This window comes from Mytilus trossulus, chromosome 1 (genome assembly GCF_036588685.1).
Source record: "Mytilus trossulus isolate FHL-02 chromosome 1, PNRI_Mtr1.1.1.hap1, whole genome shotgun sequence".
In the NCBI taxonomy this organism is placed as follows: domain Eukaryota; kingdom Metazoa; phylum Mollusca; class Bivalvia; order Mytilida; family Mytilidae; genus Mytilus; species Mytilus trossulus.
The window spans coordinates 78,348,640-78,374,942 of NC_086373.1; the positions used below are offsets into that span (position 1 = coordinate 78,348,640).

Genomic DNA, 26,303 nt, shown 5'->3' on the forward strand with positions numbered 1-26,303 from the left:
GTCAGGGGATCCTAACCCTCCCCTAACCTGGGACAGTGGTGTAACAGCACAACTAAAATCAGTTGAAAAGGTTTAACTCATCAGATGGATACAATTAGAAATACATCCTACAAAAACACACAGTGAATGTGGCCGGGTAGCTTTCATACTTGACGTTCACTTTCCTCTATACAGATAATGTCCTCTCACTTAATAATTCAAATGTTGGTAAGTATGTTGGAGGCATCTGTCCAACCGAACTTTCAATAATGGATACCATAAAAAAAAAACATTATTATGCCTACATTGGCTTACTTCTAGAAATTGACAATGATGGTTGGTTGAGAACAAAACTTTACGACATTTATTTTTTTTAAATTCAATTTCTAATATTAAAAATTCAACTTCTCATATTAAAAATTCAATTTCTAATATTAAAAATTCCTTTTCTAATATTCAAGAATGATTTTCTTATACTAAATAATGATCTTTTAATCACAGACACTCGTCTCTAGAGTAGGATATTTTTTTTTATAATATAAATTCATTTTCAAATATCAGAAAACCATTTTTTTAATATTAGAAGTTCATTTTTTGATATAAAGCAAGTAAAGTCCATGAAAGTTGGCTTCCCAAACAACTCTAGTAAAGCTTATTTTATGACAAGCAGTTGTGGCCATGATTATATCCTTAATATTATCTGACAAATTTGAAATCATTGAAAAAATTTAACTTGTTGAGATTTGATCGGTTAGCACGTATTTAACAAAAAGTAAAATCACAAAAATACTGTACTAGTAATATTTGAAATTGTATATATATAATACTTGCTAAATAGTAAATGGCAAATTCAAAAGTTCTACTACAACCAAACGAACGGACACTCCGGGTCCGTCACAGGCACATTCCCATGCAGAAAAGGGTAGGTCAAACCTGGTTTTACAGTCAGCCAAACCTCTAACGTAAATCAGAGACATATATATACACTGTGTATATATGTCTCTGCTTAAATGTTACAATCGCATCCGTGACTTGAAATTCCATTATGACAAAGATGTGCGAACAAAACAGACACAATTGATAAAAAAAAATGGCTAAGCAATCAACAGTGTGCTATAATCTGAATAAACAATATAAAAACAAACAAAGAAATCGCTAAAAATCACAAAAAGGCACATAGACAAAGCACATTTAGCCGACAAAAGAAAGATAACGGAATACAAAAAATTACAATAGCACAATAACAGGATGTATAAGTACAGAGCCATGTTATATATTTTAAAGAAACACAGAAAGGTTTATAAACAAAGCAAATTGGCAAGAAGAAAGACAAGAATACACAAACACACATTTTTTTCTCAATTCATATTTACCGCCAAAGAAATTTTACTTCAACGGAAGTTTACTTCGTACGCCACCTGTTGGGAAGACCCGCTGGTATTCCTGCATCACAACAAACAGGCTTGTGGTTTTGTAGCCAGCTTTCCCGTTAATATTCTTGCAGGTTAATGCTCAAATGTTTATTGCTTGCATGAAAATAAATCTGACTTAAATGTATTCCAAAATTGTACTCTCCTACGAACAAACTGATATATATAAAAAATGCAGACACCTCCCCCTTTTTGCAGCCTCCAGAAAAGAGATTTGCTTCTGATATCAATCGATGAACAACCCCAGGCCCGTAGCCAGGAATTTCCAAGGGGGTGGGTATTTTGACTCACAAACTCGACTTTAACAGTCACAATTGGAAAAGATTGTTGACTTCAACATGGCTAATTGTTTTCAAAGTGGGTCTCATTGGGGTCTAAGCGGGACGCGGGATTGCCGATTTTTTGTAAGCGTGACACGTGAAAGTCAAAATATTGTGTCGTGAAAACGGGAAATGAGGTCTTGCAGGACCCGGGAAATGACAAAAATATGAGAATTGCTTACGCATATAGTGTAAGCGGGATACGGGAATCTGATAAACAGTAAGCGGGATCCAGGATCGGAACCCCCCGAATGAGACCCCCTTCAAAGGGGGTTCAAATGGGTTCATTTGAACCCCCTTGGCTATGGGTATGAACCCTACAAGTTTTATATTTTTTTTCGTCAAAATGACATTATTCACACGGGTAGTATTCCCTCAATCTATGGAATATATGATATAAACTTTTCTTTTGGTCCTTTTTATTTAATTATTAGTGCCAATTCTTTAACAGTTCATTTGAAACTATACGACTTCTTTAACTTTTTAGACAGTATAGTAGTCACAGTTGTGAATAAAACCCATTTCAAGTTCCTTTTGATGATTAAGAATAAATGGAGTGTCCAATGGAGTAAACTGTGTCATTGCACAATCAGCTCTCAAATTAGTCCAAATAATTATGAACATGATGACGTCTACAGCCACAGTGTCTACGGCAATAATTATTTGGACTACTCTCACATAAACAGTTGGACATTGGAAATGTACTGGCAAATAAATCCAATGTGAATGCCATCCATGTGTATACTGATCCTATATAATACTGATCCTATAATATATTTATATCATGTCGCTATTTTTAAATCGTCCACACTTTTATCTACATGTATTTTGTGAAACTTTGAATATCGATGTCATACAAAAATCATTTTTATTTTGTGGCGTAAGACTTTTTCCTGTGAAATCACAATTTTACAGAATAGTTTTTAATGTCCAAAAAAGTTATAAGGTCTAAAATACAATGTAACATGAAGTTATGCTGTTCTAATCAAATTTCATGCCAGTGCTGGTTGTATAAAGGTAGCTTATTTAACTCATTGATGAAATGTCCCCATTGTTTATATCAAACAAACTTACGACTTATGGCAATATTTACATGTAATTAAGTAAGTGTTTATCATTAATGAAATATAAACTTTTGGAACTACATGTAGGTCATTTTATTCTATAATGAAGTTTTTATCAGTGCTTTATAGAATTTATCCCGTTTATGTTTGAAGTTGAAAAAGCAATAAAAAAGATTTATTATACATGTATATACATACAAGTTACAACATTTAAACTGCTGTGACATCTGGAACTCCGGACTGTCTATTGAAATAAATGTGGAGATATGTTATGATTCTCAATAAAATATTTAACATGCAGTCTACTACAGCAGATCATCATCAGTTACACCATTTTTAGAGAGTACAGCACCCTGTTGGTTCCTATTTTGCATGTTTTTTTATTGGGACATAATTGTCTTGGTGCTTGGTCAGATCTACTTGATACACCTGTAAAAACAATCTTCACTAACCATGAAACATTTCTTTGAAAAATAAGTTGCAAAAGAGATGATTCTAAGTTGACACGAATAACTTATAGGTCAAGGAAAAGCTAACAACCCCTTGACTAAAAACCCAAACGACGAAATGAAAATACCATTTACATTGTAGGAATCTGAAGATTGCTCAACAAGTACCCCACCGAAAAACTTGGGTGAACTGAAGGTGCTCTGGAAGGATTATAAGCTATTCCTGTTCCACATATGACACCTGACGTGACCTGTCATGTTGCAAGAACAAATCCTTTTTGAAAACTCAGTAATTTGATTATGCAGCTTCAATATGATATAGGAACTTTACAAGAAAACCCATGACAAATTTAAAAAGTTAAAAATATAATAGGTGCACGTGTAATTCGTTTTTTGCTTTGATATTAACATCTGCTTGCTTATTTTATTGTAGATAGTTAATACCAAGCTTAGGTCTTAAAATGGAGGTAACAAACTGTCTTGATGAGAAAGAAGAATCAGACAATGATGTAAGTTTATTGTTTATTTACAAAACGTATACTACAACATTTTAATTATAATTTTCCCCTTTTAGAAATTTGCATCTTGCAATTACCTTTTGATGTTTTTGCTTCATAATCTGTGATAAAAGTTCAAATGGAAGTACTGAATGTAATACAAAATTTCAGAAATGTCATTATCATGATTATGTGTTCAGAAAAGCTTTAAGTGTAGTTTATTAAAGGTTTTATACTGAAATATGACTGAATGGAAAGTGTGCACAATTTTAATAAATGTTTACTTACACACATCTGCCTTACAGTTTTACAAAAAAATGAAATATTTATACCCATAAATTCATAAATTCATTAATTCTAGGTTAAAATTAAATTTTTAAATTCTGAATGTATTTTCAAGTAAATCTGTGACTGTTGCGTTTATATATTATATAAATAGAAATCTGGCTCAAAAGAAGACAAATATTTTATTTACCTCATTTATTGTAACATACAATGTCAAGCAAGGAAGATAAACGTCAAATCAACAGATACATTTCTATTTTTAGACAAATCTAATCTCAGAACCAGATCCTGTGATTGGTATAGAAGAGGTAAGTTAATTGGACAACCTTACACTGTTTCAGACAACCAGCATTTAATTTTCATAAAATAAAGAAAAGTATTTGAATACTTTAAAAATTTGTGTGCACTATTGCTAAAAAAAAATATCATAAAATCAGAATTGTTCTCTAGATTATGCTATATTTTACGGCCAACAAATGAAAATTCCTTTTGGGGAATATTAAATTTCACTATTTGTGAGAGTCGAGCATATGTGAAGTATTGCATAAATACATTCATGGTATCCATTGCTTTTTGTTCCAAAATCCGTGAGTGCTTATTTATTATTTGTATGTGAGTTATGTCACCTAATGAAAGTGAATTCTATAGAAAATTGTAATGCTCTCAAGTGTACAATTATTACTTAATATTTATCAAACTTATATCAATTGTTCATATTGGCAATATCTTGGACAAGTTCCTCAATAACTTTTCTGTCTCAGCTTCTTTTTTGCCATTAGGAATAAGAATACTTAGATTGGTAAGCTCAGAGTCAGAATGGTGTGTTCAGGATAGGGTGTTATGTCTACTTTGTTAGCAAGCACGTTAAAAACATGGCTGATCTGGTCAGTCCAGTACAAAGACGGTTCATTTTTATCTAAAATCAATATCTTCTTATAAAATAGTAACCTACATGTAGTAATGTTACCCTTTTTTTGAAATTTGAAAATCACACTGCATAAGTAAAACATCACTTGATAATCTTACTTATTATACACAATTCACCATGTACAGCATTCATTACTCAATATTTATCGGTCGTCCCTCTGTCTATATCACTCTGTTCAGCTCTTAATATTATTCCGTATCATGTCTTTGTGATGTCAAATACGTTGACCCGGCCTTAATAACATTGACCCGAACTTATCAAGTCATCTTTTGTGTGCTGGTGAACCAAAGAAAACACTTCCGAAACACGCACATATAGCCTGATAAATCGATTATCAGATTATCTGCATATTGATATTGTAAAATATCAGCTGCTTGACATAATATGAAGGCTTTTTGATCTCATTCGCCCCGCTCACTCGACAAAAAGCTTCATATCATGTCTCGCAACTGATATTTTACGATATCAACATGCAGATAACCTGATAATCGGTACAAATCAAGTTCTCAATTTGTAAACTTTGGCAACAAGACCCAAAATTACTTAACATTATAAGTATTTTATCGATCATTACCCAAGTAATATAAAATGCACAAAGGACTTAGTTTAGTATTGCATGCATTGGTTAAAAAATTTCCTAACATTGTAGTTACAAGAAACTCATTCCAAACGACTTTAAAATGAAAAATGACACAGTTCTCATCAAAATTATAAAAGAATTGTATAGATACATGTAAATACAGTGTAAAATAGAAAAGCGAGGAATACCAGATTTGAAACTAACAATATATATACTATATTGTTATTAATACTACACATAATTTACCATTCCTTGCATGATATTTATATATAATCCCTACATTTTCAATCCACTTAGTTACCAGATGATGATGATAATGATGATATTTGTGTGACTGCAACTCCAAAACCATTTCTGGAGGAGTCAACAGATTCAGAGCTTCCTGATCCACATGTATGTCCAATATTATAGACATTGTGTTAACCTTCTAAAAGGATTTCTAACAGAACTGTAATGCAATATTTTTATTTTTGCTCATCAGTTCCAAAAACATTAATGAATTGAATAAGAAGGCAAACAGAATTTTTTTTCACCTACATGTTTGTGTTTACATATGGATTAAAACTTTTAATGATTAAGAAATAATTCATGCAAGCCATAGTATTTTTGGAACTTTCTCACAGCCTGGGCTGTTATATTCAAATCTTATCCAGAGTATTAGAATACACATGTACAACACAACATTGTCCTTCATATAGATTTATAAATCATTAAAGCTTGCTGCTATTGTTTATATACAATCTTACTAGAAATGATACATGGAACAAAATTGTTAATGTAAATTAAGAATAACTCATAACAGAACAAAAATAATGCATTTTCGTGAAAAATTGTAAGGTTAATTACTACCTGTTTTTTAAACCTTAGCCAAATTAATTCTATCAGTATGCATTGGTTTTATATGTTATCTTTACAGTTACAAGAACCTACCAGCACTGGACGTGGAAGACCAAGGAAATCAGATACTCCTAAAAAACTTGTTAGTACACATTTAATGATTGTTTTAGGGTAGTCAATATAGTTCAAAGGGGAACGAAACACAAAGATAAACATTCAATGCTCTGTTGTTGTCAGTTTTGTTTATGAATGAATCTCTCATTAACTATAATTTACATAGTTACAGAGAATATATATGTATAAACAATTAAATTAAATATTAAAGCACATGTGAACAATACAAACATGAACATTAAATTACAAACTAACCAGAAGGAGTGACCCTCACAATTATATTTTTTATAAATCTACAAAGTTTTTCAAAAACAATATAATTGTTAGAGCTCATCAATTGTTGATATTTATACATATTTATGATGATATAAAAAAGAAGATGTGGTATAATTGCCAATGAGACAACTCTCCAGAAGAGACCAAAAAGACACAGAAATTAACAACTATAGGTCACCATTCAGTCTTTAACAATGAGCAAAGCCCATACTGCATAGTCAGCTATAAAAGGCTTCAAAATACAATGTAAAACAATTCAAATGAGAAAACTAACCCCCTTATTTATATTTTAAAAAAAATGAACAAAAAACAAATATGTTACACATAAACAAACGACAACCTCCAAATTACAAGCTCCTGACTTTGGACAGGCACATACATACATAATGTGGCAGGGCTAAACATGTTAGAGGGATCCCAATCCTCCTGCTAACCTGGGACAGTGATGTAACAGTTCAACATATAAAGAACAAACTATAAAAATCAGTTGAAAAAGGCTTTACTCATCAGATGGACATAAATACAAGTGGACAGGTACTTGTACATCCCAACAAGTCCCAACAACAAAAAGACACTAGGAACAGATCTGAGAGTACAGCTAGTTCAAAGCCACTGACAACTAATAAAAAAAATCATGCATCTATTAAAGACTAAATGTCAATTTTCTTTTGCTATCAATCCATTTAGAAATAATGTTTTATGCTAGTGTGCTATACACATAAATATATATTTGATATTGTAACTTGTTTATTTTCAGGATGATGTACAACAATCGGACAGTGAAAGGAAAACAGATTTTATGTTAGTTACCCCAGTATGTGTAATACCAAAATATATCATATAACACTTTATCTTTACAATTCTGTCAAATTTGCATAAAAATGGTGCTCCTGTTATTCTTTTTAATTGTTGTCATTTTCATGAGTTTTGAAACTTCAGCTAATGGTTTCACTCCTTTATGTCGTATACAAATTTAGCCCAGAAATTGATCATAACAACTTTTAACTTGACATCTGTCTGAAGTTATTTGTCTACCATACCTGGACACATTATAATTTATTACATTTACTTTGTTTAATTAAATTCACTGTTAATATTTGCCTTAAAAAAAGACAAAGAATCATGGGCATTGTTAAAAATAAATCCTACATTTTATGGGGAAATGTAACTTTAGACAAGATATTTGAGTTCCATTCAAACCATGACAACAATATTTAATTGTATATATATGTTAAATATGAATAAAAAGGTCTGGTGAAGACTTTTAATATGATAGCAATTCAACATAAAAAAAGATATGTGAAGGGCAACATACTGTCTTCAAACAATAGATTGGGGTTTATACAATGTCGCACAAAACTAATCTATAAAAGTTATAAATAAATCTAACAGAATTCTCCAGATAACTTGACCATTCAGATAAAGTGTAAGGTAACAACCGTTTAGGTCTCTGTCTTAGAAGAGAAACATTTGTATTTGATGAGGTTGAAAGTAGTTTGTTTATTTAATTTCATACCCCCATCCACCCTCATAATCTCGTAAGTTTTGATTTTGGCAGAATTTTATGAAGTTAAAAAACTAGTAAAGATGTTTTATTATCCTGTAGACCAATTTTGATTGTTTATTTATGAATGAGTTATATTTCACTGGATGACCAGTGGTCAATCAGCTCTCTGCTCAAACTGTGTGGTGACTTTTTTTTAACAATCCACTTTAACTGTGAGGTAATAGCATAAGTGTAGTGACTGATGTTGGAAATGTCATTGAAAATGAGTCAACTTGAAAGTTGTCTATGCCTGCTACAATTTATGGAGACATAGTACATTCAGTAGAGAATTTGATATAATTTCAGTCAAAAAAAAATTCTATCTAAGAAAGTGAAGCAGATTGAAATAAAGATTTCAGTAAAACAAATAAAATATTTAATTCCTAAACAAAGATACAAGTATGTTTACCTATGTATGTTTTTTCAGTCATTAAAGAGAGGAAGAGGAAGACCTCCAAATCCATTCAAACTACCTGTAAGTAATTATTTACCTGTATTACAATATTAATTTACCTGTATTAAGATATTAAGTTACCTGTATTAAGATATTAATTTACCTGTAAGCAATAATTTTTGAGAAAATTTTTATAACATGCATAACAAAATATGTTATGTACCTAAGTAAATGCTGATTACTATTCACACATAGCTAACACATGTATCATTACTATTTTCACATAACTTTCAACAATCTGTTACCCTGGGTGTAAGCAATGGTGATTAAATGACATGTGGTTGAAATGATCATCATTTTTGAAAATTGAATTGTTACATATATTTTTAAAAGTCTGGAGGAAGAAAAAAACTACCAAACATCAATCTACAGATCAGGAGTTGAACAATATTTATTCTTAACTAAATTCTGTAAACATTTTTTTACATTCACAATTCAAAACAATTTTATGTAGATACAGTTTGTATGGAAATAAGTCGGGTTTATTATTTATTGATAATTTTAGTAGTTTTTCATTGGTTATATTTTTGTAATTTGTATATATCTTTATCTTTATTCTCAATAAACCATATTACATAGGTATAGAGAAGGCAAATGAATTATGTACAATATTTACAACAAGACAGAACAAACAAAACAGTTGCTAATACAATATATGAAGTCCATTTCAGCCAGGAGCACATACACCTGTGTAAATAATCTTTATGAATTTACATAGGTTAATCAATTCTGATTTGTTTTTTGAAGACATAATCTGATTGTATTTGACAATATTTGCATTTTTTAAATAATAATTTGACATACAATGTTTCCTGTTTTCTTCAAAGTATTTACATTCTAATATATAATGCATTTCATCACCAATATCATTTTTATTACATAGAAGACAAATTCTATTGTTTCTAACTATATTGTTCCATCTACCCTGTTCAATAGGGAGCTTGTGATTTGTGGTCCTAAATCTACACAAATCAATAGACAATTTGTTCCCAAGAATTTCAAAATAACCTTCTTTTCCAAATAAATCTTTAAAAAGTCTGTAATTTATTGCTTTTGGCGAGTTTTCAAGTAAAGAATGCCAGACTTGTACATACTGATCTTTAAGTCTAAGTTTGACGAATGAAACTAACCACTTACAATTTATAAAAGATTGCGTTTCCCATACATTTGGGATACCACATTCGTTCAGAATAGTCTTTATTCTGTTTAACCATGAAAAATTCACATTGTCATTAATAGACATGTGATAACACAATTTATATAAAATATATGATAGTTTTGTCTCTTTACCAGAGTTTAATTTCCCCCAAAATGAAACCAATCTAGTTTTTATGTCCAATTCTATAGGATATCTCCCAAGCTCCCCATAAATCATATAAGAGGGTGTAGATGTTTTCAGACTTAATAACAATTTACAAAATTTTAGATGTACCCTTTCAATCATGTCGTTATTGCCAATACCCCATACTTCACAACCAAACAGTAGTATTGGCTTTACCATTTTATCAAATAAATCCAGCTGACTACATATAGAAAGATTATGTAGTCGACCTAGTCTTAACACTTCGTACAGAGCCTTGGTAGCTTTTTCTACATTAAACTGTTTTGTTTTATTGAAGTTGCCTGTTTTTGTAAGAACTATTCCTAAGTAGTTAAATTCATCAACAATATCCAGTTTTTTGCCATTAAATAAAAATTGAAAATCACATGATGGTCGTCTCCTTGAAAAAACCACGACCTTTGTTTTATCAACATTTACTTTAAGCTTCCAAACATCTGTGTAATCTTGGAAACAATCTAAAAGTTTTTGGAGTTCAGTTTCTGATTCGGCCATCAAAACAGTATCATCAGCGTACAAAATGATAAAAAGTTTTAAAAAAATGTCAAGTTTTTCCTCAAGCTCTTTTGACACTGACTTTAGGCCCTCTAGGTTACAATTTTGCAAAAAAGAATCAAGATCATTTAAAAATAAAGAAAAAAGAAAAGGCGATAAATTTTCGCCTTGTCTAACACCGTTACTACATGGGAAGAAATCAGATAAGGCATTGTTATGTGAAATACATGACTTTGTACCTTGATACATATTTACAATTACATTATACATACATCCATTCATATTGTTTAAAAGCATTTTGTACCACAGTGCATCTCGCCGTATCGTGTCAAAAGCCTTTTCGAAATCGACGAATGCACAAAATAGTTTTTTCTTTTTTAGTTTTAAAATTTCAAACAATGTATGAATCACAAATAAATTATCGGTTGTTGAATAACCCTTCCTAAAACCACATTGGTTTTCTTTTAAAATCATGAATTCTTCAGAGAAAAGATTTAGTCTCTCGCATAAAATTGCGGTGAAAAGTTTCCCCATACAACTCAAAATGGTAATTGGTCTAAAATTTTTGGGGACCAACTTGTTACCTTTATTTTTATAAACAGGCTTAATGTAACCAACTAGCCAACTGTCAGGTATAATACCAGTGCGAAATATAATGTTAAATAGTTTTTCGTAAAATTCAATGAATAAACTAGCTGTAGACTTGATATATTCATTTATAATACGATCATCCCCAAATGCTTTATCATTTTTCAGGTTTTTGATCCCCTTAAGAATTTCGTCTTTAGAAATTCTTCTGTTTAGATTTTCATTAAGTCTATCGACATCATTCGGGTTTAGAGTTGGAATATTTGTATTTTCTTCAATTTCTGGGGCAGCGTTCAGATTTTTGAAAAAATCGAATAATTTGTTGATAGGGATGTCAGGTTGGGCTCTCTTTTTTCTACTGTTAAGTAATTTCCAATACTCTTTTGAGTTATTGGATCTCAATGTGTTTATTTTTTTCGCCATTTTTTTTCTATGAGCAATAATTGCTTTATCTAAAGTTTTTTTGTATTGTTTCTCCGAAGATTTCATAATTTGACGATTTTCTTCAGAACTAATGTTCTTAAATTTTCTTTTGATTTTACGATAATTTTGGCGAGCAAATTTACAATCACAATTAAACCATTCTTTATCCAATTTTACAGGCTTGTTTTTATGTTTCTTTAACCCGCTAGTTTTGGTTACCCCAAATGTTGCCCTAGCAGAATTCAAAAATAAGTCACACATGTTATTAACAATCAGGTTCATTTCATTTTTGTCCATATTTGCTTCAACCTTATTGATATCTTCAATTAGAGCGTAAATCTCTTCTACATCTATCCCATTTTGAAAATCCACAATTTTATCATTATCCCATTTTTTAATATTTTCTGGACGATTACATGTATCTGTTCCAGTAATTAAACACTGATTGTTTACAACATCTTGCTTAGTGCTCGCCAAAGTTATCTGTAATGGCGAATGAACATCAGAATATAAGGTGCAAAAATCAAGTACATGAAAATTAGTAAAATATTTTAACAACTCAACACTACTAATACAATAATCTACAATACTGCTATTTCTACATGTTAATTTACCATACTGTCTATCATCACCAATTCGACCATTTACAATAAATAAATTGTTTCCTTTACATAAATCTAACAATCGTTTCCCGTATCCATTTTTTACCCTGTCCAAAGACTTTCTTTTCTTTGGGATATCCAATTCTTCAAGCATATACACTTTATTTTCTATAAAATCTGTTAAATTATCGATATGTTTATCATTATGTATTATAACAAAATCGTCGTCATCTGCTGTTCGTCCGTTGAAATCGCCAAGTAATGACACATATTTATAATTATTAGAAAAAATAATGTATTCATTTTCTAACTGACTGTAAGCATCTTGCGATGAGTAATTTGTGTATTCCGGAGGAATATATACTATGCCAAAAACAATGTCATCATCAATATCAAGTAACTCTGACGACACTTTGAACCAAAGAACAAATTGACTGTCAGTTGGTAAAAATTTAATCTTATTTGCTAGTTCTGATTTGTATCCTAAAGTTATACCACCTGACCTATTTCTTGACACTTTCTTTCTATTTTTCATTTTAAATTCATAACCTGGTAAATCAATAATATCTATCTCGTCAGTTTTTGTTTCTACTAAACAAATTATATCGTTATTTTTCAATAATGTTTGAAATTCTGGATAGTTCAATCTTTTTTTAACCCCACAACAATTTAGGCACAAAATATTTAAATCATTTTTTATGTTTACAGTTTTTGTAGTCTTTAAAGTATCGTTACAGTTAAAAGTTACATTTATCAAATGTTGGTTATGTTCTCCTTGGCATTCCTATAGGTGAGTTGATTCACTACTTGGGCTTGACCCAAATCTTTGCCGTTTGTAAGGTCGACCGTTAGCATTTGCTGGAGTCATCATTACTTCCCTGAACCCTCCATTCGGTTGCCCTCTGTGCTGATCATCTATATTACTATGTTCTGTGAATGTGAACTGTTCTCCGTTTATGTATAGTTTGTCCCGCACTAATGACACCTGGTTCCCCTCTTGCCTCGCCTGTTTCATAATCGGATAAAGTTTTTTACGGCGAGTTTCAACCTCTGCGGGGAATTGTTCGTTTATACTGAATGGCTTTCCCTTGAGACGAAATGCTTTTCGGAGAACGCATTCGAGGTCTTGTCGATACAGAAAACGCGCTACAATTGGTTTAGCTCTATTCATCCCAATTTTCCCAAATCTATGGACGTTGCCAAATTCTATGTGGTGTTCAATTTGCAGCTCCTCGTAGATGAAGTTTCTCAATTTTGCTTGACAGTTTTCATCTTTATTGTATGCTAGGCCAGAAAATATTAAATTGTTTTTCATGGATCTGCACTGGAGGTCTAGTATGTTCGATTCCAGTTTTTGTACCTTTTCATTTTCCACCCGGAGTTTGCCGATTTCAGATTTTGTTGAGTTTTCGAGTTGGTTAAATTTCGACGAGAGATTTTGTATTTTTGCTTTGTATTCTTTATTTATGTTATTTACTTCGTCAAATACATTGCTTATGCCCTCAATATTACTCTCCATTTCAGAATTCTTTAATTTAATGTCATGAACAGTTTTTTCCAGATCTCCAATTCTCGCTACTATAGATGTGATTATAGTTTTCAGTTCATCAATTTTATTTACACCTTTCTCTATTTTTTTTTGTAGAAACCAGATGGTCCAAAACAAAGAGGAAGGCCAAGAATTCATCCTCCGGTAATATAATGTAGAACAATTATTTTTGTTGATTGAAGAAAACTTAGATTTTTTTGGATATTTGATTCCGTTGTTTTGCCAGTCTGCTCTAGAATCTTTATTAAATTTGTCATTTGTTGAACATTAAATTTATGGCTAATCTGTTACCACGAAACCCACAGAAATTGGTATCCAACAATTAATAATAAATCTACAGTACCATATATTGAAGTATTTTGTAACTTCTTGAAGTCTCTTCATTTATATACGCCCATTTACAAGACATATTATGATATACTGTTGTCTGTCCGTCTGACTCCAACATGTCAGACAATAACTCAAATATGTCAATGTGCATTAAGATTAAGATGTGCCCATAATTACATGTTTTATATTTTATAATTATTTAAAAAAAATAAGATATTGTTATATATGTTTTATAAAATAAGATATCTTAAAATTGTATATTGTAGAAGATACCTAGTGGAAGGGGTCGGGGAAGACCAAGAATACGCCCTCCTAGTCCTAAGGTAATAAGTTAGTTTTATACCCCACAGAGATTTGTTCCATTGAGTATATTATTTTGATCCATTTGTCTGTCAGTCCTGATATTGTCATCACAATTTCTCTGAAACCACTCAACAGAATTTCATGAAACTTGGTAGATAACAAGGACATACAACATGTATGTAGATGTGCATATCGACAGGACATTATAATTGTGTTAGGAGTATGAGTCTGCTCACAAAAGTTCTTTTATGTAATCTATATGCATTTTCATAGAACTTTAGGTTTTAATAAAGTCTTAAAGGTTTTGACATTGGCTAAAATTACAGCTTCATTTATTTGAAGGTATAAATTAAATGTGCTCACATAGAAATAGTTAATTGACTGATTACAATTTGAAAGTTTATTGAGTGTTTGAAGAGTAACAGAGCATGCAGCATGTTAAAGTTTCCTTTCTAGAACTCTTCAAAGGCAGTCTCATGATGACAATATTTCTGGCCCATGTTTTTTACATTTACATGTTTTACATTTGATAACATAAAAAAATAAATTTTTGATTTATCTATGCAAAATATCTGTGAAACTTCTTTAAAAATTAAAGTAACAAGAGGTTTATAATTTAATTTCTGATTGGTTCAATATTTCTTTTTAGTCAGAGGGTATGAGATTTTCGAGACCATTTAATATGGTAAGAATTATACTTTCTTTAATTTTGAATTTTAATGGGTTTTTTTGCTTCGTGTCAGATCATGTTCCATGTAAAAATTCTCATAAAACATGACTTACTGAAAACAACATTACAAATTATTTTGTACACAGCTAACATTAAAGTTGAGAAAGGCATTTTCGTATGAGAAATTAATATGTTCTGATTATAGGGAAATAAAATATTGACAGACAAGTCATACCTGTATATTGCTGAAAATGTAGATTTTTTTTTAAAGACGCAACAAAAAAAATCTAAGGAAAACAATATCATGACCTAAGAGTATAGAAAAATAAATAATTCTAAAGGATACTTCACAAAACTAAAGATTGGTAAATTCAAATATTAATTCATGTGCTTGAAGGATAAAGAATTCATTTAATAGCCATGATAATATTTATTAGGCTGTAACACAATGTAGGAATGATCATATTTCTGTTTAATGTAATGAGCAATTTTTAATGCATTTATTATCCTTTTTCTTCAGACTAAATCTCTGGAAGTAAGATTAGTGAAGTGTACAGTAAGAGATAGTTTAAAGAAGAAAGGTAGACCTCCAGGTTCTAAAAATAAGAAGAAACTTAAATCTTTAAAAGATGTCATCAAAAGACCCAGAGGCAGACCTCCAAAATCTGAAAGCAGTATAAAAGTCACATCTAAAGAACCCAAAAGTCAATGTATTTCAAAAGAATCATACAGTAAATTCACATCAAAAGAATCAATGAGTTATCAAGATTTTGTAAAACAAGTAAATGAAGAGTTGTCTGCTATCAATGGTACAAGTGTGGAAGAGGATATCACCGAACACAATGATACAACTACAGAAGCGGAATACTCTGATGTGGATGAAAGGGAAGACGAGTATTCTGATGTAGATGAAAGGGAAGATATATACTCTGATGAAGATTGGACAGATGGTAATATATTTCATGAACAGAAACAAAATGCTTCACCATCATCAAAACGTCATGCTGGAAGGCCTCCAGGAGCTAAGAATAAACCTAAAGATGAACGGCTTTTAGCCCTGAAGAAAAAGAACCAAGGACGTGGAAGACCAAAGAAAGAAAAAAGAGGCAGAGGAAGACCCCCTAAATCTTTACAAGTATTGTATTCAGTTTATTTACATATAAATAATCAAGATTATACACAGATGTCTTTGTTTCAAACATACATTCTTCCTTGTTTTTACTGGTATATTATAAAAATACTGATTTGATTTATCACTGTAAAACAATAAAAAAGCATTTAAATATTGAACTTTTGTAGTGCAGATAGAATTTGCTAGCATTCTTTTGATATTTAGATGTTCATCAATTATAAGTTGTTGACATTCAATGTATCTCCAGCATCTGTTACAGATAGAAAATTTAAAAACAACTTTTAAGGGTTTTGCGGTTAATTTAGCAATAATTTAACTTAAAAATTCACACATTTGAATAAAAGATGTCACAGGGCCAGATATAAATATTCTTTGTTGAAATAGAAAAATATTTTAATTACAGATATCAAAAGAGGATTCACCCACTGTTAAAAAACCTGGTAGACCTAAAAGTTTTGGGGAGAATGATGAGAGTAAAACACGTCTGTGCAAGGGAGATGTTAGTTATACAGAAGCTGTGGAAGATATTATAGAAGAAATATCAGACAGTGAAAATGAATATATGTCGGAGGAGGAAGAACAGCCAGTAAAAAGAGGACGAGGGAGACCTCCAAAGCTAGCTACTAGTTTTACAGAGGATTGGCAAGATATGGAAGAACAATCTGACAGTGAATATGAATATATGTCAGAGGACGAAGAAGAACAGTCAGTTAAAAAAGGCAGAGGGAGACCAAGAAAAATTATCAATGTGGTCGGAGAAGTTCAGTCAACAAAGAAAAGCCCTGGGAGACCTAAAAAATCTTCTTTTGGGAAGGAAGAAGTACATTCAGTAGGTAAAGGTAGAGGCAGACCTCGGAAAAATGCTAATGAGGAATATCAGGTACATGCAGTGAAAAAAAGTCCTGGGCGACCTCGTAAAAATCCATATGAAAAGCAAGATGTTAGTTACACAGAGAGTGTTGGAGATATTTTTGAAGAACAATATGACAATGAAAACCAATATATGTCCGAGGAGGAGCATGAACAGCCAGTCAAAAAAGGTAGAGGGAGACCTAAAAAAATAATTGATGTGAAACAAGATTCACAGCCATTGAAGAGAGGTCGTGGGAGACCTCCCAAAAGTGACCATGATGACCAAAATATACATCCATTGAAGAAAGGTCCTGGGAGACCTCCAAAAAGTACTAATTCACCTGGGAAGAGAAAAAGAGGTCGACCATCTTTATCTGATAGCAAAAAATTAAGATTAAGCATTGTAAGTTTTGTTATCTGACTTTTACTTTGTACTACATGCTGAAATTGCTTGTTTAATATAAAATATTACGTAATGATTTAACATCTCAAACCAGTAAAGTTTTAATTAATGAAATGTGGACATATGTCATTCAGGCAATTCTTTTACCACATACTAAATATCTGATGTTTGAGTTGTCAAATTCAAACATGAGGTTAAAACCTGGAATGTAACAAAATACATTTAACATTTCTTTGTAGGCATTAAAAAACGCATTAATGCAAATTTATTTTAATAGGAGTACATATAGAACCCTAAATAAAAAGGTTCCAACTAAGTAATGATCAGTTCCTTCTATAATATTAATTTTTCAGTTGACATACAGCTGACCTAGAAAATGTATTTCATATGGCAGGGGGCAGATAGGCTATCTACTCCCTGCCATACGAAATATTACTCATTTCCAACTGTTCTTTCCGATATTGAACTACAACTATACTTCGATTCACTTACTTGCATGATTTGACTTGACTCAGCTTATGTTTTTTGATTTGATATTTAGTTTGACATTTTTAATGTTCAGTTGCACCATGGTAGCAATTTTTAGATTCACACGACAATCACTTCCTGAAGTTCCTGTTTAAAAATACTTTGAATCATTATTTTACCCACTGAGTAAGGAAGTTTTCATAAATGTTCAATAACTCAAGGCAGAATATTGCATGCATTTTATAAACATATGTTTTGTTGTAAAATAACATTTAAGTTTTAATCTACTAACAAATGAATTTTTATTTAGCCAGGAGTAACAACTCCAAGGAAAAAAGAAAATAAGAAGGAAAATGAGGATCAAGTCACAGGCAGGAGGTCCAAAACACATATAAACTATGCTGCATTGGCAGAGGGGTTGGACATGGACGACAAAGAGGAAGATTTAATTAGTTCTGAAGATGACACTGACTATTTAGTCCACAAGCCTCATTCTGAATATAAAATGGGTAGTGGGGATATGTCTTATACACATTCTGAGAACAGTGATTTAAATGAAAGTTTGTCAGGTAAAGAAGAGGAATTCACAAAAATAATAAATGAAAAAAGAGGCCGTGGTAGACCCAAAAAAACAGACATTATACGTCCTGAAATAGCATTAAATAGCAATATAAACTTAAACTTTTCTGAAAAAAGGGGTCGAGGGAGACCAAAAATTTCTGAAAGGAAGGGTCCTGGCAGACCAAAGAAAATTGCCAGTTTTATTAGTGAGGAATCTGAGGATTCACAAGAGAAAAGTTCTGCACCAGAAGTTTCAAAACGAGGTCGAGGAAGACCTAAAAAAATAAATAATAGCATAGATCTGACTAGTGAGGATGACTTTGAACAATTTGAACAATCTCCCAGTAAATCAAACATAGATCAACATGGAGTTATCAAAAGAGGTCCCGGTCGACCTAAAAAGGTGGCCCCGACCTTGGATATGACATGTGACGAGGAGGATGGAACAGGTATCAGTGGTATTACAATAGAGGGTTGGGAAGGATTTGCTGGTGGTATTCATCAATCAAAGGAATGTCCAATAGATATACTTTGTAATGGTTCTTTACCAACAGAAGAACAGGATGATATAGTAAAATGTCCTCCAGATTCAACAGAAGTAGTAAGTTACGTAACAAATAAGAAGATGTGGTATGATTGCCAAAGAGAACTTTCCGCCAGAAACCAATAATGAAGAAATAAGCAACTATAGATCACTAAATGACATTCAATAATGAGCAGAACATAAACTGCATGGCAAGCTATAAAAGGCACCTTAAAAATTACTTGATCTTTACCTTTTTTTGTACATTTGCACACACTTCATTCAAGATTTGGTTCCGTTTTTCAGCTCATGAAATATCTCTCAGAATTAAGTCACAATATGCATCAATATATTTTTCATCATTTAAACTAAAGCCGATGTTTGTAGTGCATTATAGTAAAGTAACTATGTTGAGGTTTCTCAATATACAACAAAAACATACAACAGGGACTTACGAAAAAAAGGCACAGGGTATCTTAAAAAGGACACAGGGCATCAGAAAAAAAGGCACAGGGCGGCACTAGGGATAGATTGTGAGGACTGCACCACTATGAAAATGACCTAGATGAAACTCTATAAATATTTTTGCATCACAACAAATTAAAAATAATTTGCCTTACTGGTACTTACCAACCCTAATTATTTTTCTTCATCATATTAGCAGAAATCCCATATTTTTTAATGCCTTATTCAGCAGTTATTACGCAAAACATCTTGAATAATCTTTCAAGAGAGAATTTCCACAGTGCTTGTTAACTGGCAATAAAGTTGTAAAAAAAACTAGGTAAATGTAATTATGAAACAGTGTGACACACAACATTATTTTTTAAAATGCTTAACTACATGTAACACCTTTGATATTGTACAAAATATGTAGTGTTTGCAACTAAGCTAGAAAACTTTTCTTTTTACAATTTTGAAACCGATATACATGTATAAAAGCAAAAGAAATGTATTTCATACCAATCATTCAAAAATATTAATTATAATTGTACATTTTAATATTTGTTTTAGTCAAATATAGATTCAACTGATGTTAGTGAAATAAATACAAGCAGACAACCAGTGAGCTATATAGACGATGTAACGATTATTGATTCAAACAACCTACAGCTAGAACCATCACCTAAACCTGAGGAAAACTCAATACAAAATAAGTTGGAGAACATTGCAAAACAGATCAATTCTAAAACAACAGAATGTACAAAATTATCATCAAATGTAGACAGCATAACACAAAATATGATTATACAACCACTAACAATAAACTCTACATCACAACTGGTAGCTATAACTGATCCAATTTGTAATAACAATTCTGCACCACAAGTAGTGATGATAAACTCTACACCACACCTACTAGTGAATTCAACACCACAGATAGCCACATCAAGTTCTGTACCACATATGGAAATACAAGAATCATCTTCAAGTTCAGTGGTAACAGAAGCTATTGTGCCACAAGAAAAGGTGATTTCAGAAACAATAGCACAGAGTTCAGAGCTTGGTCAGGTTTCATCATTATATCTAGATGTAAGTTCTTTGTATAAGTATTAAAATGAACATAGTTTTTCGAGGCAACTTTAATATATCACTTGTAGCTGATGATGGCATATCATTTGATAAAGTTGAGTCCCTTATTTAAAAACTGCTTTCTTGTTCAATTTACACCTAATTGACCTTAAGAAAAGACTTATAGTGATTTATTTTTTATGTCATCTTGCACTATTGGCCAGCTGAGCTGAGCTATCACGTTGTCTTTATTAATATTTCAAATATCTCAAAAGAAAACAATGCATGTTCAGAACGATATCTTAATGAACATAAAGTACCAAACCCTTCTTATTTTAGACATTGGTGAATTCATAAGCATGAGTAAAAAAATCACTTTATAATATCAAACTTATTACTGCAAAAGTCAGTGTTAAATTGTATCTCTATTATATCTTATTTATAAAATACTACTAAAGGCAATTAAAAAAATATGCACCAAACAAGAAACCTCGCCCAAGCTTTTTTTTTGCTGGGGTGGCTTAAAGTAACCACCATTGGCAACAATCAATCACCCATATAAGAAGCTCTAAACTTTGAATTACTGACATGCGATAAACAAGTATTTCTGTTTTTCAGGTGTCCATTTCCTAGCCATCCAGGGAAACAAGGCAGGGCAGCTTAAAGGTGGAATAGAACTACAATGTTTTAGTATTCTGAGCAATGTTTGCATTTAATTTTATATTAATGTATTTTTGTCTGTTCAATTATTCTAAGTCATGCTTAAATGTGTCAGCTTTTAAAATTTAGAAAATCAACATTTCCAAACGCATTTTTCATTAGATTAGATAAACTACATTTATAATCAAAGAGAATGAATGTATATTTGTGTGCTTGTTGTTAGAGACATGAACATTTGTAGAAATATAATTTTTGACAAGAAAAAAAATCCTCCTGATAAAATGCAGAAAATGTATCTCTATTAGGAATAACAAGAATTGCTATTTTTCATTTGTTTGTATAATGTATATGAAAGTTATAGCATATTGAAACTCTTTAAACCAAAACCTACATGGAGCATTTTAACAAATTTAAAGGTTTAAGTGAATATTAGTAACTAATGGCATTATTTTTCAATATATTGCTTTAATAGGAAAGGTACTGATGAGTTAGATATTTTAAAAGTAAAGATTTGAGAAAAAAATATCCCTAAGGTTGTTTATGTATGTTATGTGATAGATGAGTAATTGCTACCATTTTATTTTATGATGGGAAGTATTGGGGCATACCAATTAATGCCTGTCTGTTCAAAGCTTTACACCTCATACAAAATGACTTTTACAATGATAAGAAAATATTAAAAGCATAGTACAGATTGATGGAAAAAGACTTTCTATACATTTTAATAATTGTCTGAAATATAGTTATTTGTCTTATAAAAGTAACAGAATCATGTAATGATAACATATTTGACAGTAATATCAAATCAAATAAAAGGCAGCTCTGTTTTTTCTAGAGTTGTAGGACTTGATTCATGGAATTTTGTTTACTCTTCCACATTTCTGCCATAATTTTGAATAACAGAAATTTTCATTTTGAAGCAACTAAAGGAAGTTCGCTACTCAGTGTCATAATTATATGAGTTTCATGAGTTCATAACACTGCTATATATTGATATATATAGGGGATTAATAAGGGAAACTAAAGAACAAAACAAAATATAGGTCCCATACCTTGTTTTCGAGATATTTGATAGATATTATTGTTCCTCTGATAACTTTCGTCCCTCATTTTTATTAGCAATTGAAATTCTGGCAGGAAATTGTTCTCTCTTAATTTTTATAGCTTTATCATTGACCAGTTTAAGTTCTCAAAAACTATAAAAAATAAAAAAATATATATATTTTATAAGGCTTTTACAGATGGGTTATAATTATACATGTAAAAGATTTATAAAAAAAACCCAGGGTTTGTTGGTTAAATTTTTAGGCATTCAAATAACCATAGGATTCAGAAAATCTTACCAAAATTTGATGAACATGACCAGCAATCATCCTCAACACAATGTTATGTTTACATACTGTAATCCTGGCAGTTTATTACTTGAATTGATAAAAATTGGGTTTTTGTCATGTTTATATGATAACTTGATAAGAGTTTCATCAAATCCCATAAAGATTGAAAACATTGTAGGAAATGTATTTATCTTTCCTTGTCATTGATGTATACATTCTGTCTTTTTAAGTACATGTAGAAATCTTTATACTGGGTAGAAGATATGCTAACTTGGATAAATTCAGTTATATGTAGAAGATGTTTATTATTGTATACTGGTATTAATTTTGAATGAATTCAAGCTTCTTTTTTTTTATAGTAAATTGAAACATTGTATATATGCTTAACACTTTTAGCAGTATTTTGATTCATAAGCATGTCTTTAATACTTTTGTTGCTGAATTTTGAAATATGATATTTAGGCAGTTAATTTGTATCAGAAACATATGAACAAAGAATGTTGTTTCTTACATATACACAATTTTTGAAGACTTTAAATTGATTAGGGGAATTGTTAGAAATTGCTTTGTACAGATCATGAGGCTTATATTGTTAGAGATTTCTCTGTACAGAGGATTACCTGTATATGGAAAATTGTTTCTTGTTACACAAAAAAGATGGTTAATTATGAAATTGATTTTTATCATCATGTTACATTGAAAATAGTGTTTAAGATGATATATACTGTTAATATGCATTTAGTCTTTTGCTTTATGTTTAATGTCTATAGGGCAGTTATCATTATTAGACATCATAAATGCACTTAATTGCCACTAAATGTTCTATTATTTGAGCAATCATCAATGATCATACTGTTAAATTTAATTTTTAAAAAGCATTGAGATTGCTAACTATAGTTTTCTTTATTAATAAGATTGTTTTCAAAATATGTTTTATAAGAATAGAATTATTAAAAGAGTGGGTGCATTTTATGAAAAGCATTTGCAATATTTTGAGTTAGAAACATTGTAGTCGTACAGTCATCTGGTTTATGCAATCACAGCAAGGTATCGCTTGTGCTGTTTTAATAATCAATCTTCTTCCCTTGAACCACCAATTAAAACCAACTAAACTTCATTTGATCCCTTGCTGCATATTCTTTTTATAGATGGTAAGAAACAGATAGCTTTAAATGTAGACAATTTAGCAAGTACTGTAAATGTAGAAATCATTGCGTGCATTTATTATTGCGATTTTGTCAATTTCAACTTAAATGCGATTTTAATATTAACGATTTTGGGAAAAGTCATGCTTAATTCAGCTAAAATATTACAAAATGCGAGTTTTAATTATTGCGTTTACAAATCTGTCGCATTATTCGCAATAATTTCTGAATTTACAGTAGTATATTGTCCTTGTAACTTTTTATGTCCCTTTTAGTTCTACTGACATCTGTGGTATCCATAAACTCATTGCTTTCTTCTCTTGGGGTTGAAGAGTTGAGCATGCCTTAATAATGTATGTTGATCCACATAGTGCTTTCGCCACACACAATTTTTCAATTGTTATTTTTATTAAGACTAAAATATCAGGAAGATGGGCCTAATTAAAATTGAAAGTTAGTAGTAGATTCATTCATTATGATGAGAACTTTCAACTGTATGCCAAATTAATGTATTTGCTCAGATTTCATGGTCAAGGACGAATCCAGTCATTTGTCAAGGGTGGGTTCCAACCATATGTCCCCTTTTAAGTGTACTGATTGTCCAAAAAAAGGGTAGGTTAAATGTCAAAAAGATCACATAAATACTGATTTATTTCCCCATAATTATGTGAAATAGGCAAACACCAAAATGGTCTCCATTTTAGAAAATCATGCAAATACCCATAGACCAAAAAATCTGTAGGTCTTATTAAGGGAAAAGTGATTTGTCCACCATAATATTTTATGTTAGCCAACTAAGTATGATATGTTTGGTGATATAACTTTTGTTAAATTTGAACCATTTTCCTTCTCATGATTACCTGCATTACAGCTTACATAGAATATGTCATTTTCCATATTTTTAGGAAGGCGCTTCACTTATATGTAATTTAAAAAATCATATGACTTGACTCTGTTTGTGAGGTTGCTTAATAGTATGTAAGTTACTAAAGTCAGGGTGTTAGTATACATCTCTTCCCTGTATTATTTTGAAGTGTGATAGTTATATGCTGTAAGCAGCTTGTGACAAAGGAGATTTCATTTACACAGCTACTTTTGCATAGGTACAATTTCTGTACTAAAAATATGTAGTACTGGAAATTTACTTTTAAAATTTAGTTCTCCATTTCCATTCTCAATTTTATATATTTGTTTTCGTCTTATAGTGATTCACTGGTTATTAATTGTTTGTTATTATTCTATTTACTCATGAAAATGCTTTTTTGGTTTTTGTCTTCTTTTAGTTGAAGTTTTTGAAACTTACATTCTTTAATGACAACAATAATTATTTCCCATCAAGTTATAATTTTACGTTAAACTAAAGATTATTGCGTTGTCATATTTATATACTTACAGCATTTATATAAAAACTGTGTTCATCTTACAATTATATGTGTGCAATATTTAAAAGAAATGTGCATTTATACTGTTAACAAATCATCTTTTACTTTGATTGTTTAAACGAATCTGTTAAAGACAATTTTAGGTTGTAAGTTGTATTTTTGTTAAATGAAACATTTACTGAAGGTAATTAGGGAGAATATTTTGTAGCTAGGGAAACTTATAAGAAGACAATTATTATTTTCCATTTATTTCATCAGACTTATTCATTTTCCGTTGCATAATATTTCATATTAAAACTTTGAAATTGTCATTTACTGTTCTATTTTGTCTCTTATAAAATAATAAACTGTGCACTAGTTATGTTTACTTGATGATATAATTACCATCAATATTCAAACTGATAGAGCGGTATATAAACATGTTTTTCAAGTTGAATTCTAGGAATTTATACATTTTTAATAAATTTTATAAATTTAGTAATTATTCATTTGCATATTTAAAAACATTAAATTCATGTCAGCTTAATCTGAAGTGTTTTTTGTAAGAAAAAACATTTTATTCATTGTTAAATCATTGTCTTGTTCTTTTATATAAAAAAGAAGATGTGGTATGATTGCCAATGAGACAACTATCCACAAAAGACCAAAATGACACAAACATTAACAACTATAGGTCACTGTACGGCCTTCAACAATGAGCAATTTAGTCATATTACTCAACCAAATATTTCTTTCAAGTTTCCTAAATTCTTTTCATTTAAAATTGAAGTCACATTCTTTGTACTTGATCATGCAATTGAAATTCTACAAATCCACAGTTTATTTTTAGAAGAAATTGTTTTATAATTTTAAAATTAACTTTTTAAAGAACAACTCTAATTTTGTTGAGTTGCTAATTTAATGAGATGTAAACCAACTTGTGTATAATGAATGTCGGTTGAGTAACTTGCTTAAAAGAAAACAGTTGTTTTTATTATTTTAATTTTAGAAAGCCAAAATATGTTAGTTATATAGTTTTCATGTTTTCATTATTGTTGTTTCACAGATGTAATCTTATCAAAATATATATTTGTTGTGTTGCTGTCAATAAATGGTTGTACTTAAAGCAATTTGTTTTTATTATATGGCCCATCAAAGATTTATAATGGTATACCAATGTCGTCCTTCCTTCAACACTTCCTACAATAACTAAAAATTGGTTTAAATAATTATTATGTTCTTAATAACACAACATAAGGAATGATGGAAGAAAGCACCCTATGATTTTGAAATA

General features: G+C 30.7%; 1 protein-coding gene across 2 annotated transcripts; it reads left to right on the forward strand.

The window, feature by feature from the left end:
- Positions 1–1,393: 1,393 nt before the first annotated feature.
- LOC134686096 (uncharacterized) lies at positions 1,394–26,135 on the forward strand. Of its 2 annotated transcripts, XM_063545776.1 has the most exons (15): positions 1,394–1,483; positions 3,676–3,751; positions 4,288–4,332; positions 5,830–5,925; positions 6,449–6,511; positions 7,517–7,573; positions 8,733–8,780; positions 13,852–13,899; positions 14,352–14,408; positions 15,038–15,073; positions 15,579–16,193; positions 16,594–17,445; positions 18,224–19,075; positions 20,012–20,530; positions 21,128–26,135. In XM_063545776.1, the coding sequence occupies exons 2-15, from the start codon at positions 3,704–3,706 to the stop codon at positions 21,140–21,142; spliced, it is 3,351 nt and encodes a 1,116-aa protein (XP_063401846.1). In that variant the 5' UTR covers positions 1,394–1,483; positions 3,676–3,703; the 3' UTR covers positions 21,143–26,135. The 2 variants fall into 2 exon arrangements, with proteins under 2 accessions (XP_063401846.1, XP_063401852.1); XM_063545782.1 differs by lacking the exon at positions 15,038–15,073.
- The last annotated feature ends 168 nt before the right edge of the window (positions 26,136–26,303 follow it).